General features: G+C 41.1%; 1 protein-coding gene across 3 annotated transcripts in view; it reads right to left on the reverse strand.

Moving 5' to 3' along the window:
* ect2 (epithelial cell transforming 2) overlaps positions 1-15,521 on the reverse strand; it is a 103,760-nt gene that overhangs the window by 8,934 nt on the left and 79,305 nt on the right. For all 3 annotated transcript variants that reach the window (XM_052073361.1, XM_052073359.1, XM_052073360.1), the window contains 3 exons: positions 12,405-12,543; positions 7,828-7,982; positions 3,749-3,856 (listed from right to left, as the gene is read on the reverse strand). In XM_052073361.1, the coding sequence (XP_051929321.1) occupies positions 3,749-3,856; positions 7,828-7,982; positions 12,405-12,543 (402 nt within the window). The remainder of the gene's footprint in view (positions 1-3,748; positions 3,857-7,827; positions 7,983-12,404; positions 12,544-15,521) is intronic.

A 15,521-nucleotide genomic window follows, 5' to 3' on the forward strand; every position in this document is an offset into this window, starting at 1 on the left:
TGGAGCCCATCCCAGCCGTCTCCGGGCAGTAGGCGGGGGACACCCTGAATCGGTTGCCAGCCAATCGCAGGGCACACAGAAACGAACAACCATTCGCACTCACACTCACACCTAGGGACAATTTAGAGTGTTCAATCAGCCTGCCACGCATGTTTTTGGAATGTGGGAGGAAACCGGAGCACCCGGAGAAAACCCACGCAGGCCCGGGGAGAACATGCAAACTCCACACAGGGAGGCCGGAGCTGGAATCGAACCCGGTACCTCTGCACTGTGAAGCCGACGTGCTAACCACTGGACTACCGGGCCGCCTTTATATATTTATATATATATATATATATATATATATATATATATATATATATATATATTAGAGCTGTCAGTTTAGCACGTTCTTATTGGCGTTAATTTTAATGAATTTTAACGGGATTAAATTTTTTCTCGCAAGATTAGCGCGGCACACGTCACCGCGGACGTTACGTTGCTCTATAAATAAACCAGAAACAAAACAAGATGCGCGCTGCACAGGTCCACGCACATGTTTGTTTTGCCAGCCACGGCAGCGCGAGACACAGAAAATGGATACTTAGAGTTTATGAATGGAAAGTTTACTTTAAAAAAGTTGCCAGATAGTTCCACTGACAAGACCAAAGTTACCTGGATGTTTTGCAGTTCTGTACTAGACTGAGCTATCATCATAGCACGTCAAGTCTGAAATACCACTTAATGGCCAAGCACACAGCTGATGTGAGTACTCCGCCCCCTCGTCTAAGACAGACAGCTATGGATCATTTCAAAGGGAGGAAAATGGATAACACGACGAAAAACTAATTTGCTGAAGCCATAGCCTGTCAATATTGTCCACAGCCAGACTCAACCTGAAATCATTCGCATTGCATCTAACAACTCCATTACGTATTGCCAGTGACAGCCTCCATTATAAGCTATGAACAGAAATAAGTACGTAGCGGAGAAGGCTAAGGTACACCAAGCGGGAGAAGACACTGTTTCGGGACAGAAATAAGAGACTTGGTTGATGAGGTGACACGATTGTTACTTGTTTGGAACTATTTTGTGTGCAAGGTTACCGTGTTCGTGTCCATATAAATAAAGAGGGTGGAGCTTCTCTGTGTTCGTCTGACAGTTACGTTGCGCTGAGGCACGTCGAGAGTTCAGCAGTGCTTTAGTAATGACCACGCTGAAAATAAAACATCTTCAGTGCCTCGAACCAAGTGTAGTCATCCGAAATGATGTCTACACAAACCATAGAGAGACTTCTGCGCAAGAAGGACCAACTGAATCAACTTAGCCTGACCGCTGTGTTCAATGTTCAGTGTTAGATGTGCACTTTATAATGTTATATTGCTCTGTTTTGATTCCCTAAAAAGAGCTGGTAAAGGAGCTGTGTGGCAAAATACATTTTTCACTGTTGTTGATAGACATTAATATTGTGTGAGGGATTATGTGTGAATAACTGCTCCAAGTGAAAATTGAAATTGTTGTTTCAGTAAATATTTGCATTTTGCACATAGAAAACTGATCCATGATTCCATGTTGATAAGAGCATTAAAACGGGGAAAAATAGGACATGAAAATAAAAGGAAATTCAGAAATGATAAAAAATGTGAGTAATCAGCACATTAATTTTGAGTTAATATTGACAGTTATGTTTTTAAGTTGATTAAATATTTTAATCCTTTGACAGCTGTAATATAAACAGTATATATATATATATATATATATATATATATGTATATATATATATATATATATATATATATATATATATATATATATATTAGAGCTGTCAAACGATTAAAATATTTAATCTAATTAAAAACGTAACTGTCAATATTAACTCAAATGAACAAAAAAATTAATCGTGATTACTCACACATTTTTATTGTTTATGAATTCCCTTTTACATTTTTTGTCCTATTTTGTCCCCATTTTAATGCTCTCATCGACATGGAATCATGAATCAGTTTTCTATGTGCCCAAATGCAAATATTTACTGAAATAACAATTTCGATTTTCAACTTTACGTGAACAATTTTTCACTTGGTGCAGTTATTCACACATAATCTCTCACACAATATTACTGTCCATCAATAACGGTGAAAAAAATATTTTGTCACACAACAGCTGCTCTCACAGCTTTTTTTATGAAATCAAAACAGAGCAATATAACATTATAAAGTGCACATCTAAGTTGCACTAGTACTCAGCCTATAGTGGATTTAAACCATGGTTGCATACTTCGTTTTTCTCAAGTTTGCTTTCAACACAGCAGTCTGTTTCTGTATGTTTGTTGAAGAATAACGAGACACCAGACACCAGTGTTCATTATGTGCCGCTGTATTCGAAACTGCCGGCGGTACAAACAAGCATACGCACTTCCCCCGTGCTGCAGGGGCAAACCATTCTGGAAGGGGGGGGGGGGGGGGGTGTTCACTCCCCCTAACACAGTCAGGCTATGTTGATTGTGTTGGTCCTTCTTGCGCGGAAGTCTCTCTACGGTTTTGTGTAGACCTCATTTCGAATGACTACACTTGGTTCGATGACAACACTGGAGACGTTTTACTTTCGCTAGGTCGCTACCACCGTAGCGCACTGTCGCTGTCAGACGAACACAGAGAAGCTCCACCCGCTCTATTTATATGGACTCAGACCACTGTAACCTTCCACACAAAATAGTTCCAAACAAGTAACAATCGCGTCAGTGGCATACATCGGATACCTGTATGATACAGAGAGAGAGAGAGAAGAACAGATAACTTTGGTCTTGTCAGTGGAGCAATCTGGCAACTTTTTAAAAGTAAACTTTCCATTCATAAACTCTTTAAGTATCCCTTTTCGGTGTCTTGCGCTGCCGTGGCTGGCAAAACAGACATGGGCGTGGACTTCTGCGTGTGCCGCGTTAATCTCGCGAGAAAAATTTTAATCCCGTTAAAATTCATTTAAATTAATGCCAATAAAAACGCGCTAAAATGACAGCTCTAATATATATATATATATATATATATATATATATATATATATATATATATATATAAATAATATACATATACACACACGCACACAACAAATCAATTCAAATCACAATTTTTCGGGAAAAAAATTGGCATAAGTTTCCAGAATCATTCAGCCCTACCATAAAGTATTTATAGTGTAAAGTATTATACACTACATTGGGGGTTATTTCTGTCAAGACACAGGGTTATAAATGTAGGGGTGACATTCTAAGATGCAACAAGGAATGATTTATGTTGAAGACAGGTTTCATTTCTTTCCAAAATATGTTTAATGAAAGAACACAACCTACCTGGCATGTACCTGTCGTGCTGTAAGCGGAATTCTGTTTACATTTTCAGGGACAAAACTTGTTCTTGTTTGGAAGCAGCACTTTTCATGTATGTTACTTTAAAAAAAACATTACATATTGATCCTAAAGGGAATAGTTGATTAATTATTGTAATTTATGTGAAATTGTCCAACATTTCAAATGTTTTATGAGAATGTATGATACCCTTGATTGTGTTTAAAGAGACAATCTAAAGATTTCAATCATTTCATCGTCATTTGCTTTATCATTCAGATCAGATTTTTGAGGGACAAAATTGGCAAGTTTAAGACCATATTGCCCTAACTACACTTTCATACAAATGCAATGCATCACTTCTCTAAAGCAACTTAAGTAAGTAAGTAAGTAAATAAATAAATAATCCATTAAAAATAATGTTACTTTTACCTTTTTGGATGTCTTCTTGATGGCTCTTGAGGCTTTGCTTAGGGTGCTGTCCATATCTCTGGTACTGACCTGTAGTGAGTCTGGGTCTGCACAGTGAATAAGGTCACCCTGTGGATGGGATAAAAACTTTCACTCCTGCAACTGTCATAATTCATTTACGAGGAGTAAGTTAGGGCAACAAAACAAATGTATGAAAGCTGAGAATTACAAATTCTGAGCAAAACTACATGTGCCTTAAAGAAATGCCATGGTGCATGATGACATTGCCACAGAGCCATTGCTATCTATCTCTACCTTATCAAATTTAAACTTCTGGAAGCTGGATGGCGCTTTTAAATACAATTGTTAGATTACACAAAGCCGACTGGGTGACAGTTACAGTAAAACTGGATGAACAAGTTGAAGAGAGGTGGGGGAAGAATTGATTGTCTTTCCTACTGCAAATGTGTTGGACAAATTCTTGGATTTTGATAGATTCCAAAAACATGCATGGCAGGCTGATGGATCACTCAAAATTGCCCCAAGGAGACTGTGAGCACGTATGGTTGTTTGTCTCTGTGTGCCCTGCGATTGGCTGGCAACCAATTCGGGGTATCCCCCGCCTACTGCCCGAAGACAGCTGGGATAGGCTCCAGCACCCCCTTCGACCCTAGTGAGGATGACGCATCTACATAAAAAAAATCTCTCTGTGTCCCCCACTTACTATCCGAAGACGGCTGGGATAATCTCTGGCACCCCCACCGTGACTTTTGTGAGGATACAGCAGATCGGAAGATGAATGGATGGATATAGAGCAGTAGGTGTGTTGTTACTCAAGCGGATCATGGGGGGAAAATTTAAGTTGGTGACTCCCGCCATTTAAATCAATGCACTGCGATGGAAACATTGCAATCCTGTATTGTATTTTATGTCATTTTTTTATTGAACAGAAAAAAACATTGAACAAGAAGTGGTTTGTCAAAAGAAGAGAAAATGGGTGAGAATAACTTTTTTTACTTTCTTTGAAGTAGGCAGAGCTGTTCCTGTACTCTGCCCTGTCATTTACACTCTCCTCCCAAAGACAACAGGGAGTTTCTGAATGACATCAAATCTTGCCGAAATCATGCTGATATCTGATCGCAGGGTTTTTCAAGACTTATTGGCTCTTAATTTAGTGCAGTGCTTTTGGTCTGTTATATTATATAGCAAGGGTGCTCATTAGGTAGATCCTGATCTACCGGTAGATCGAAGACAGGTCCCAAGTAGATCCGAGGAGTGTCGAGGAGAAAAAAAACAAACAACCATTTGTGTGTCTTTGTACATGTTAATAATATATTTTTTTGCGTTAATGTACACTGCACCCTAATTATCTTATCATTCTCATGTTCACCCAAAAAATATTTAAAAATAAAATAAAGCAGTTAAATCTTGAATTTACAGTGGCACGTGATTACGTCACCGGAAGTTGTTAGCTCTCAGCAGTCTGCAATTGCAGCTTGTGATCAGAACTGTTGTGCTCTATCTTTTATAGTCATTATTCTCATTCAGAGTTTGCTTCGTGTATAATTCACTGAGGGTACGAGCAAAGAATAGGAATCTAGGAGGGCCCAGGGAAGCACTTTAAAACGGTACGTGCGAGCTACGATAGTTAACAGGCTGCAAAAGTGCGTCGCATGCCTCAGTTTCAGGCCGTTTCTCATTAGGGCGTGCGTGTGCGTGCGTGCGCACGCGCGTGCCGGTAAGGGTAGATCCCGGGAGGTTAGCTGATCGAAAAGTATATCTTTGATCAAAAAAGTTTGAGCACCCCTGTTATATAGTATGTAAAGTTATGTTATATACAGTAGTATGTAAAGTTCTTTGTTACAGCTGCAGCTGTTCTGAAATCTGCTATATAAATAGTTTAGAGCTGTCAGTTTAGTGCGTTTTTATTGGCATGAATTTAAATTAATTTTAACGGGATTAAAATTTTTCTCGCGAGATTAACGCGGCACACGTCACAAGCGGATGTTACGTTGCTCTATAAATACACCAGAAACAAAACAACAAGCGCGCTGCAGAAGTCCACGCCCATGTCTGTTTTGCCAGCCACGGCAGCACGAGACACCGAAAACGGATACTTAAAGAGTTTATGAATGGAAAGTTTACTTTTAAAAAGTTGCCAGATTGTTCCACTGACAAGACCAAAGTTATCTGTTCTTCTCTCTCTCTGTATCATACAGGTATACGATGTATGCCACTGACTCGATTGTTACTTGTTTGGAACTATTTTGTGTGGAAGGTTACAGTGTTCTGCGTCCATATAAATAGAGCGGGTGGAGCTTCTCTGTTTGTCTGACAGTGGTAGCGACCTAGCGAAAATAAAACGTCTCCAGTGTTGTCATCGAACCAAGTGTAGTCATTCGAAATGAGGTCTTCATAAAAACTGTTAGAGACTTCCGCACAAGAAGGACCAACACAATCAACATAGCCTGACTGTGTTAGGGGGAGTGAACCCCCCACCCCCATTTCAGAATGGTTTGCCCCGGCAGCACGGGGGAAGTGCGTGCGCTTTTTTGTACGGCGGGCAGTTTTGAATACAGCGGCACATAATGAACACTGGTGTCCGGTGTCTCGTTATTCTTCAACAAACATATAGAAACAGACTGCTGTGTTCAAAGTAAACTTGAGAAAAACAAAGTATGCAACCATGGTTTAAATGCACTATAGGCTGAGTACTAGTTTACCTTAGATGTGCGCTTTATAATGTTATATTGCTCCGTTTTGATTTTATAAAAAAAGCTGTTAAAGCAGCTGTTGTGTGACAAAATATTGTTTTCACTGTTGTTGATGGACAGTAATATTTTGTGAGAGATTATGTGTGAATAACTGCTGCAAGTGAAAAATGTTCATGTAAAATTGAAAATCGAAATTGTTATTTCAGTAAATATTTGCATTTGGCACATAGAAAACAGATTCATGATTCCATGTTGATGAGAGCATTAAAATGGGGAAAAATAGGACAACAAATGTAAAAGGAAATTCAGAAACGATAAAAAATGTGTGAGTAATCACGATTAATTTTTTAGTCCATTTGAGTTAATTATGACAGTTGCATTTTTAATTAAATCGTTTGACAGCTCTAAACTAGTTGTATTGTATTGGAATGAACAGCAAGAATAAAATCCTGGCCATTAACACCTATGACGCCCTGCCTTAAATCAGATAACCCACTGACATAATATCCTGGCCACTGGATGAGGCACAAGCTGCTATTATCTTGAAAGCTTCTTTCAATGCAGGGAGGTTTTGTCAAGCATTCTGAAGCTGTACACCAAGTGGAAAGAGGGAGGCCGTGGATAAGTTAGCATCATGGGCACTATCCATGAAGAAACAACAGCCTCCAGGGATAACCTGCTAAGTGAATGTCTCGGACAACAGAGGCCAAGAAAGGAAAAGGAGCCAGCTGGACTGTGATGGAAAGACAAGCGCCTCATGTACCACTGACAAATTTAAGTGGCTGACACCGATGGTGAAAATGCTGCACTGAAAGATAGGTGCTTATCATGGCAGCACAAAAGACCAGGCCTTAAACACTAGATCAATAGAGGCTGGGGTCTACCACATCAGACAGGACCCCAAGTGTAGGCTGTGCAAGGAAGCCACAGAGCAGCATATCACAAAGCAAGGGAAGATGCTGGCAGGCAAGGCATACATGGAGAGACATAACCATATAGCAGGAATAGTGTACTGGAAAATCTGGACCAAATATGGACTGCACCAGAGGTGCCCATTACGTCAATCGGCTGGTAGCTCACGGACTGGTCCCAAGTCTATAATACACTGAGAATCCATTAATTATTTTATGAAATTCGTACCGGCTTGCATCTAAACTGTCTTGGTGGCCTAACATAGCACTATCCTGGCCCAGGGAACACCATTCATGTTTGGCAATGGATTTGTAAAAATATGCAAAATAATTATTGTTATGGTTGTAATTAGTTAGCGTTCAGTGAGTTATGTCACAAAATACTGATGATCCATAACATTTGGCTATTTTGTGTGTGTTTGTGTGCGCTTGCATGTGTGTGCGCGCGTGTGTGCTTCTGAGTGTTGTCCGTTACCGCATCAGTCCGGCAGATGGTGTTGGCTACATGTCGACAAAGCGTTCGAAGCCAGTCACTTTTCACCGTTTCCTCTCCAGCCAACTGGAAGCTGAACAGCATGTTCTCCTGTTCAGTCGGCGGGTGAACGACTAAAGCAAATGCATTCACACATTCTGAAGGGAAGGGCATAGGAGAGATGTGAGATACAAAGGCAGAATGTGTACGTATTTCTCCAAGCACAAAAAACATTCAGGACAAAAATGTTGAACCCATAATATTCTAGTATTCATCATGAGTTTTACAAAAAACACTGGAACAAGTAGTTAGACTGCTTGACAAAAGTGGACAATTTTGTTGGGATATTCGCTAGTTTAAATTTCTATGAATGATGATTTAATTGTAATGCAATATTGCAACGCGGAGAGATGTAACATTAGTGAATGCTTATATTTTTTACAAATATTTGTAATTCCTAGTTATAACAAAGCTGGCAAATGTTAGAAATTGAATTCCAGGGCAATTTCCATGTTTTTTAAAATTCTGATAAGAACTGTCTCGCAGAATTGAGTATGGGACAGCAAAACAAAATTAGCAACTTAATAAAGAGTTGATGCAAAGTATTTTTATCACTTATTACCAGATGCCCCTCATTTGTAAAGCCCCATACTTCTTAGAGGTATTTTATTCGACTAATAAAGGTTATCTTATCTTATACTTGAGGAATTCCGCTTGTGATGCAGCAGACACATCCATATATGAATTACCATGTACAAATGTATTGCACTGCACGACGGCCAATAAACACAATGTTTAAAGAGGTAGATAGCAAGAGTGAAGGAGCCATTTGGATTGTGAAGCACCACCACCTCTTTCCTGCTTCAAGAGAGGAATGTAGGCTCTCGGTTAGCAGTTGGCAGTGCATTATGTTGTTAGCGCTCTCAAAGTGGTCTGCATGCCTGTCTTGTCACTTGGAGTGGCTCCAAGTCACTTGCTCTTTAGACGCGAGGCATCTTTTTATTCAGCAACTCCAGAAGAAAGATTAATTAACATAATCGGTTTTAGTTCTGGCTCGCTTGCCAGAAATGAGTAACAGCAATTAATCTAAATATAACAATTGAGGCAGACAACATTGTGCAAAGGTGTCAGTAAAACACAATTTTGCAATGATCAAGTCAAGTCAACAGTATTTATAGAGCACTTTCAAACAGCCATCGCTGCATACAAAGTGCTGTACATGGAGCAATTTAACATGCACAATAAACAGTAAGACAAATCGGTAATAAAGGCGGTAGAAAGCACCAAACAGTAAAACCAAGAACAAAACTAAGTCATGCTGAGTCGAATGCCAAAGAATGCAAGTGAGTTTTGAGGAGGGTTTTGAAGATGGGCAGCGAGGAGGCTTGCCGAATGTTCAGTGGGAGGTCATTCCAGAGAGAGGGACCAGCAACAGAAAAGGCTTGATCTCCTCTGAGCCTCAGTTTAGTCCTTGGTACTTCTAATAATGTGTGGTCCACAGACCTGAAGCGCCGGGCAGGTGTGTAGGGGCAGATGAGCTGAGAGAGGTAAGGTGGCATGAGATTATTCAGAGATTTGAAAACAAAGAGGAGGATCTTGAAAATAACTCTAAAATGAATGGGGAGCCAGTGAAGGGATGCCAGAGTAGGAGTTATGTGCTCCCTCTTACGAGTACCAGTCAAGAGGCGAGCAGCGGCATTCTGGACCAGAAGAAGGCACTTAATGGAGGACTGGTTGACTCCAAAGTAAAGGGCATTGCAGTAATCGAGCCGGGATGTGACAAAGGCATGAATTACTGTCTCAAAGATGATGATGATCAAAAAATGATGAATATAAATTAAAAAAATTATATTTGTGGGATCTGGGGGCTAGCTGTGATTTTCATATAAAATAGGAAAGAGTCCACGATTTGCTTCATGTAAAAAAATTACTCTAAATTAAAAATTAAAAAATACACTATTGCTGCCACCCATGTCATCTTGGCATGACAGAATGACCGCTTTGCAGTCAGGGCTGCACATAAAAATGTTGGCTTGGTTTCCTGAAAGATTTACGGCACATCTGGGCAAGTCTTACTGTTAATATATCTTTTTAATAAAAGTTGAGGGTCCCCCCCGCCACAGTTTTTATTTAATTGTTCCCACAACATAATCATAATAACTCGATCAACACAACGGCAGCTTGTATATAAAATACAATTTACTTTATTTAAATAAAAAAAGACATTAACTCTGACTTGCAGTAGGGGAGCCTGTGATCAGCTAGCTTAGTACAGCCCTCTTGCAAAGCAATCAGAAATGCGAATGATGCCGTTCGTGGAGCCTGAGTGGAGAGCCAAGCATCAAGCCAGCAGCCACAATGGTTATTGAGAGAGGAGTGTATAATGCGCCGTAAAGGTGAACTTAAAAATAAAAGCAAAACAAGTACCATATTTTCCGCACAGAAAGGCGTACTGAATTATGAGGCGCACCTTCAATGAAAGGCTCTTTTATCGTTTTTTTTTTTCATACATTGGGCGCATCGCATTACAAGGCACAATCTACAATGCCTGCACTAGGGTTCCTACTCTTCCACTTGTTTTTTATTTATGGACCTTTTAATGACTTTTGAGGACCAATTTACGCATTTTGTAAGGACTTTTTCTCCATTCAGCGGGGCATTCACAGTGGATTTAATGCCCGCTCAGCAATACACAGGCTCAACAGAAAGCCACATATCACTGAGCTGGTGTTTGAATCATTGCTGCCAAAGGAAGGGCGCATCTTCATTTTACATACTGTATGTCAAATTTAAAATGAGAAAAAAAAAAAAACTTGAATTCATTCTCAAATAAAACACAAAGAAAAATTTAAATGGAGAAAATATAAAACCTCAATTTATTTTCAAATAAACAACACGAAGAACAGAGCTAATGGTCATATTAGCCTGACAGGAACCTTATTAGTTCCTACCGACTGCTGTCAGGCTGATGAATAAAAAATAACAATCATAATAATAATAATAATTAAATGATGTGAAGGAAAATTGTAAATAGTACTGCGATTTATCCATTTGTGTTCATATTGTATTTAATTGAAAGATGTTTGTTGTTGTTTTTTTTTCTCTTCTTCTTTCTACATACATTCTTGCTGCTGGAGGCTGTAAATTTCCCCATTGTGGGACAAATAAAGGATATCTTATATCTTATCTTATCTTATATGGGTCCCCTGAACTGGTTTCACGAACAGTAGTACTGATTGCCCATCTTAGCAGTATCCAGTACACCTGAACAGCTGAAATGCATGTCAGAAGTCTAAATCCCAAATTGTCCAACCCTATTATTTTCCCTCATATCACATTCAATGATCAGGCATGTTTTATAATGACAAATATGAAACTGATATGACAATTACGGAATAGCAGACAGTGACTTAGTTTTCTCCTCAATCTCTTTTGCAAGTTCTTGTCGATCAATTTTCTTCTGTGTGCCTCATTGCATTTCACTTGACCAGGAGGCTATGACAAGTTTAACGCTCACGGAGATGCCCTTCTTGCACACTCGGCAGTATAATCACCAGCAATTATTCCGACCTGAACACGGAATATTTGTAGCGACGCCACTCGAACGAAGCACGCCTCAGCAGTCGAACGTCCGCTGCTCTCTGCTGTGTGTGCGTCCGTGCGAACATGTATGCACGCGTACGTCTTTTGGTTTCAACCAATCAGCGCCGACGCAACCGACGTCACAAATCAAATACGCTTTGTTCTGCGACAACAGAAAGCTAGCCTAGCCTAAGCTTTTAAGAAAATGGAAGACTTTTTGGTGCGCCCTATAGTGCGGAAAATACGGTGATACTGCACTTGGATATCAATGCCTTATTTGGCTTTTATTTTGAACTTGGCCCTGGGAAGCAAGTGTGACGACTGATTTAATGAATTGCGGCTGGACAGATATTTTCTTAGTGTGCAAAAGTGCTGTGACACACTTGAACTGGGGCGTCATATTATATTTTCAGTGCTTATGTCAATTTGTGTATACTTGTGCAAACATCTTTTTAGCTCAAAGCACACATTTACACACCTGCACACTGCTGTCTTTGTTCTTATATTATTGATTTTACTATCTTTGTTGATGTATGACTGATTTATACTACATGGAGAGCACTTTGTATGCAAAAATTGTTATGTTAAAGTGCTCTAAATTGAGTTGAATTCAAATGTATAGCTTAACTGCATGTTGCAAGTGGGTGTGATGTCACTGAAATGTTTTTAGAAACAGTCAAAGCTCCAAGAGACTAGTTTTGTAATTAATTTTGGCCCAGTCTGACTGGTTCCATTTAGCCACGTTTCCATCAGTCTTTTTCATTTTAGTTTTTTACTCCATTTTCCCTTTACATGTGTTTGTATTTGTATGTATTATCGTACTTGTATTTACAATGACGTCATATTTTCTATTCTATTCCCATTTCAAAAAATATGTTTCAACAAAAGGGCCTATCGCCAAATTCACACTTCTCTGCGATCTGCAGTAGGTTAAATAAACACCCAACATTCTTCACTTCATTAAAGCTTTTTTCCATCTGTACACGCGGTCATCTTACCTTCTGTGTCCCGCAGGTCCAGAACTCTTCGAATTTGTGACAGTGGCATCAAAGTGATGTGCTTCAGTGGAGGTGGCGCTCTTGTTTGTCCCAGTGGACTCTTAAAAGTATTGATAACTTTGTGTCGCTTCCTTGCAATCTGAATAAAAATATATAATCAGACAGACAGAATGTGTTATGTTTGCAGGGATGACTACCAAGTGATCTTATTATTGGAACTGATGAGCAGAATTTGGCATTGAGAATCAATGCCACCGCAGCTGGTGCCTCGCAGCTGACTTACAACTGACCGATCTGGAACCGAAGTCAGAATCGGGTAAGTACCGTATTTTCACGACTATAAGGCGCCATTAAAAGTCTAAAATGTTCTCCAAAATGGACAGGACGCCCTATAATGTGGAGCGTCTTTTGTATGAGCTGAGTTCCAAAACCTGGCTGAGACCCGACACACTGTTTATATAGAGAAAAGGCGGACGTGAGGTCGACCAATCAGTGAAGGGCGTCCGTGTATAGATATATGTAAATATATGGAGAGAGAGAGAGAGAGAGAAAAGGTGTACGTGAGAGACGACAGGCATGCGGAGAAGAGGTCGGCCAATCGGTGAAGGGCGTCCGTGTATATATATATGTAAATATATGGAGAGAGAGAGAGAGAGAAAAGGTGGACGTGAGTGAGGACATGCATGCAGTGGGGGGCGAGGGGGTCGCCAATGAGTGAAGGGTGGGCGTGTAAGTGGACGCTAAAGGAACGCCTCTAGCAGGTACCAGCACCTGTATAAAGTGTGAGTATGTGCATTATTGCAAAACAACTTCGGTTTTGGTTTCCAAGAACCCCCGAAAATGAATTCCACAAAGAGACACGCCTACGAAGCTCAATTCAAACTCCAAGCCATCGGTTATGCAGAGAAACATGGGAATCGAGCAGCCGCCAGAGAATTTAATGTCAACGAATCCATGGTTCGCAAATGTAGGAAGCAGGAGAACGAGCTTCGCCAAGTCAAAAAGACGAAGCTGAGTTTCCGTGGAAATAAGGCGAGGTGGCCCGAGTTGGAAGACCAACTGGAGCGGTGGATTCTTGATCAAAGAGCAGCCGGCAGAAGTGTCTCCACGGTCACCATTCGACTAAGAGCGAAAACGTTAGCCGAAGAATTGAAAATTGAACATTTTCAAGGAGGTCCGTCTTGGTGCTTTCGCTTTATGAAACGGCGCCATCTACCCGTGAGAGTGAAGACGACCGTGGCTCAGCAACTTCCAGCGGACTACAAAGAAAAGCTGGCCGTTTTCCTCACCTACTGCAGTAAGGCGATTGTCGACAAACGCATCCAGCCTAACCACATAACCAACATGGACGAGGTCCCGCTGACTTTCGACATCCCGGTGAACCACACTGTGGAGAAGAAGGGGACCAGCACGGTTGCGATACGCACAACGGGGCACGAGAAGTCTGCTTTTACTGTCGTTCTTGGTTGTCATGCCAATGCACAGAAACTGCAACCTATGGTGATTTCTAAGCGAAAGACGTTGCCGAAAGAAAAGTTTCCAGCCGGCATCATTGTGAAAGCAAACCAAAAGGGCTGGATGGACGAGGAGAAGATGAGAGAGTGGATAAGTGAGGTGTATGTTAAGAGACCGGATGGCTTTTTCCATGCCTCGCCCTCACTCTTGATTTGCGACTCCATGCGTGCCCATCTCACAACAGCGGTGAAAAACAAAGTCAAGCAAATGAACTCCGAGCTTGCCGTCATTCCCGGAGGCTTGACTAAAGAACTCCAACCGCTGGATATCGGCATCAACCAGGCGTTCAAAGTGAAGTTGCGAGTGGCATGGGAAAAATGGATGATCGATGGCAAACACAGCTTTACGAAGAGTGGGAGGCAGCCCCGGGCTAGTTACGCCACAATCTGTGAATGGAATGTGGCTGCTTGGACGAACGTATCTGCTAGTACAGTTGTTCGAGCTTTTGGCAAAGCCGGCATCATTTCTGTGGAGTCACATGACAACGAGAGTGACTCTGACAACGAGAGGGAACCCGGCGGTTTGGATGGATTACCGGTACTTGCACAATTGTTCAATTCGGATACAGAAGATGAGAACATGGCTTTCTGAGTGATGATTGAGCAAAAAAAGTGAGTACCGTATTTTCACGACTATAAGGCGCCATTAAAAGTCTAAAATTTTCTCCAAAATGGACAGGACGCCTTATAATGCGGAGCGTCTTTTATATGAGCTGAGTTCCAAAATCTGGCTGAGACCCAACACGCTGTTTATATAGAGAAAAGGCGGAAGTGAGGTCGACCAATCAGTGAAGTGCGGAGAAGAGGTCGGCCAATCAGTGAAGCGCGTCCGTGCACATATATGTAAATATATGGAGAGAGGTGGACGTGAGTGAGGACAGGCACGCAGGGGGTGGGTCCGCAATAAGTGAAGGGTGGGCGTGTAAGTGGACGCTAAAGGCACGCCTCTAGCAGGTACCAGCACCTGTATAAAATGTGAGTATGTGCATTATTTCAAAACCACTCCGGTTTTGATTTCCAAGAACCCCCGAAAATGAATTCTAACCGCTGGACATCGGCATCAACCGGGCGTTCAAAGTGAAGTTGCGAGCGGCATGGGAAAAATGCATGATCGATGGTGAACACAGCTTCACGAAGAGTGGGAGGCAGCGCCAGGCTAGTTACGCCACAATCTGTGAATGGATTGTGGCTGCTTGGACGAACGTATCTGCTAGTACAGTTGTTCGAGCTTTTGGCAAACCCGGCATCATTTCTGTGGAGCCACATGACGACGAGAGTGACTCTGACAACGAGAGGGAACCCGGCGGTTTGGATGGATTACCGATACTTGCACAATTGTTCAATTCGGACACAGAAGATGACGACTTTGATGGCTTTCTGAGTGATGATTGAGCAAAAAACATGAGTACCTTGTAAATAAAATACACCCTACCTCAGTTCTGCTTTCGTTGCCTTTTTAAAAACATGTTTCAGCTTTGAGCTTCAGTGTATGCTTCAAGCTAACGTGTTAGCGAACGTGTTAGCATGCATGCATGCCGTATGTTTAAGCGTATGTTTTACCACTGTAAAACTGCGCCCATTAGTACAGTGCGTCCTGTGTATG

The sequence above is a fragment of the Hippocampus zosterae genome, chromosome 8 (assembly GCF_025434085.1).
Source record: "Hippocampus zosterae strain Florida chromosome 8, ASM2543408v3, whole genome shotgun sequence".
NCBI lineage: Eukaryota > Metazoa > Chordata > Actinopteri > Syngnathiformes > Syngnathidae > Hippocampus > Hippocampus zosterae.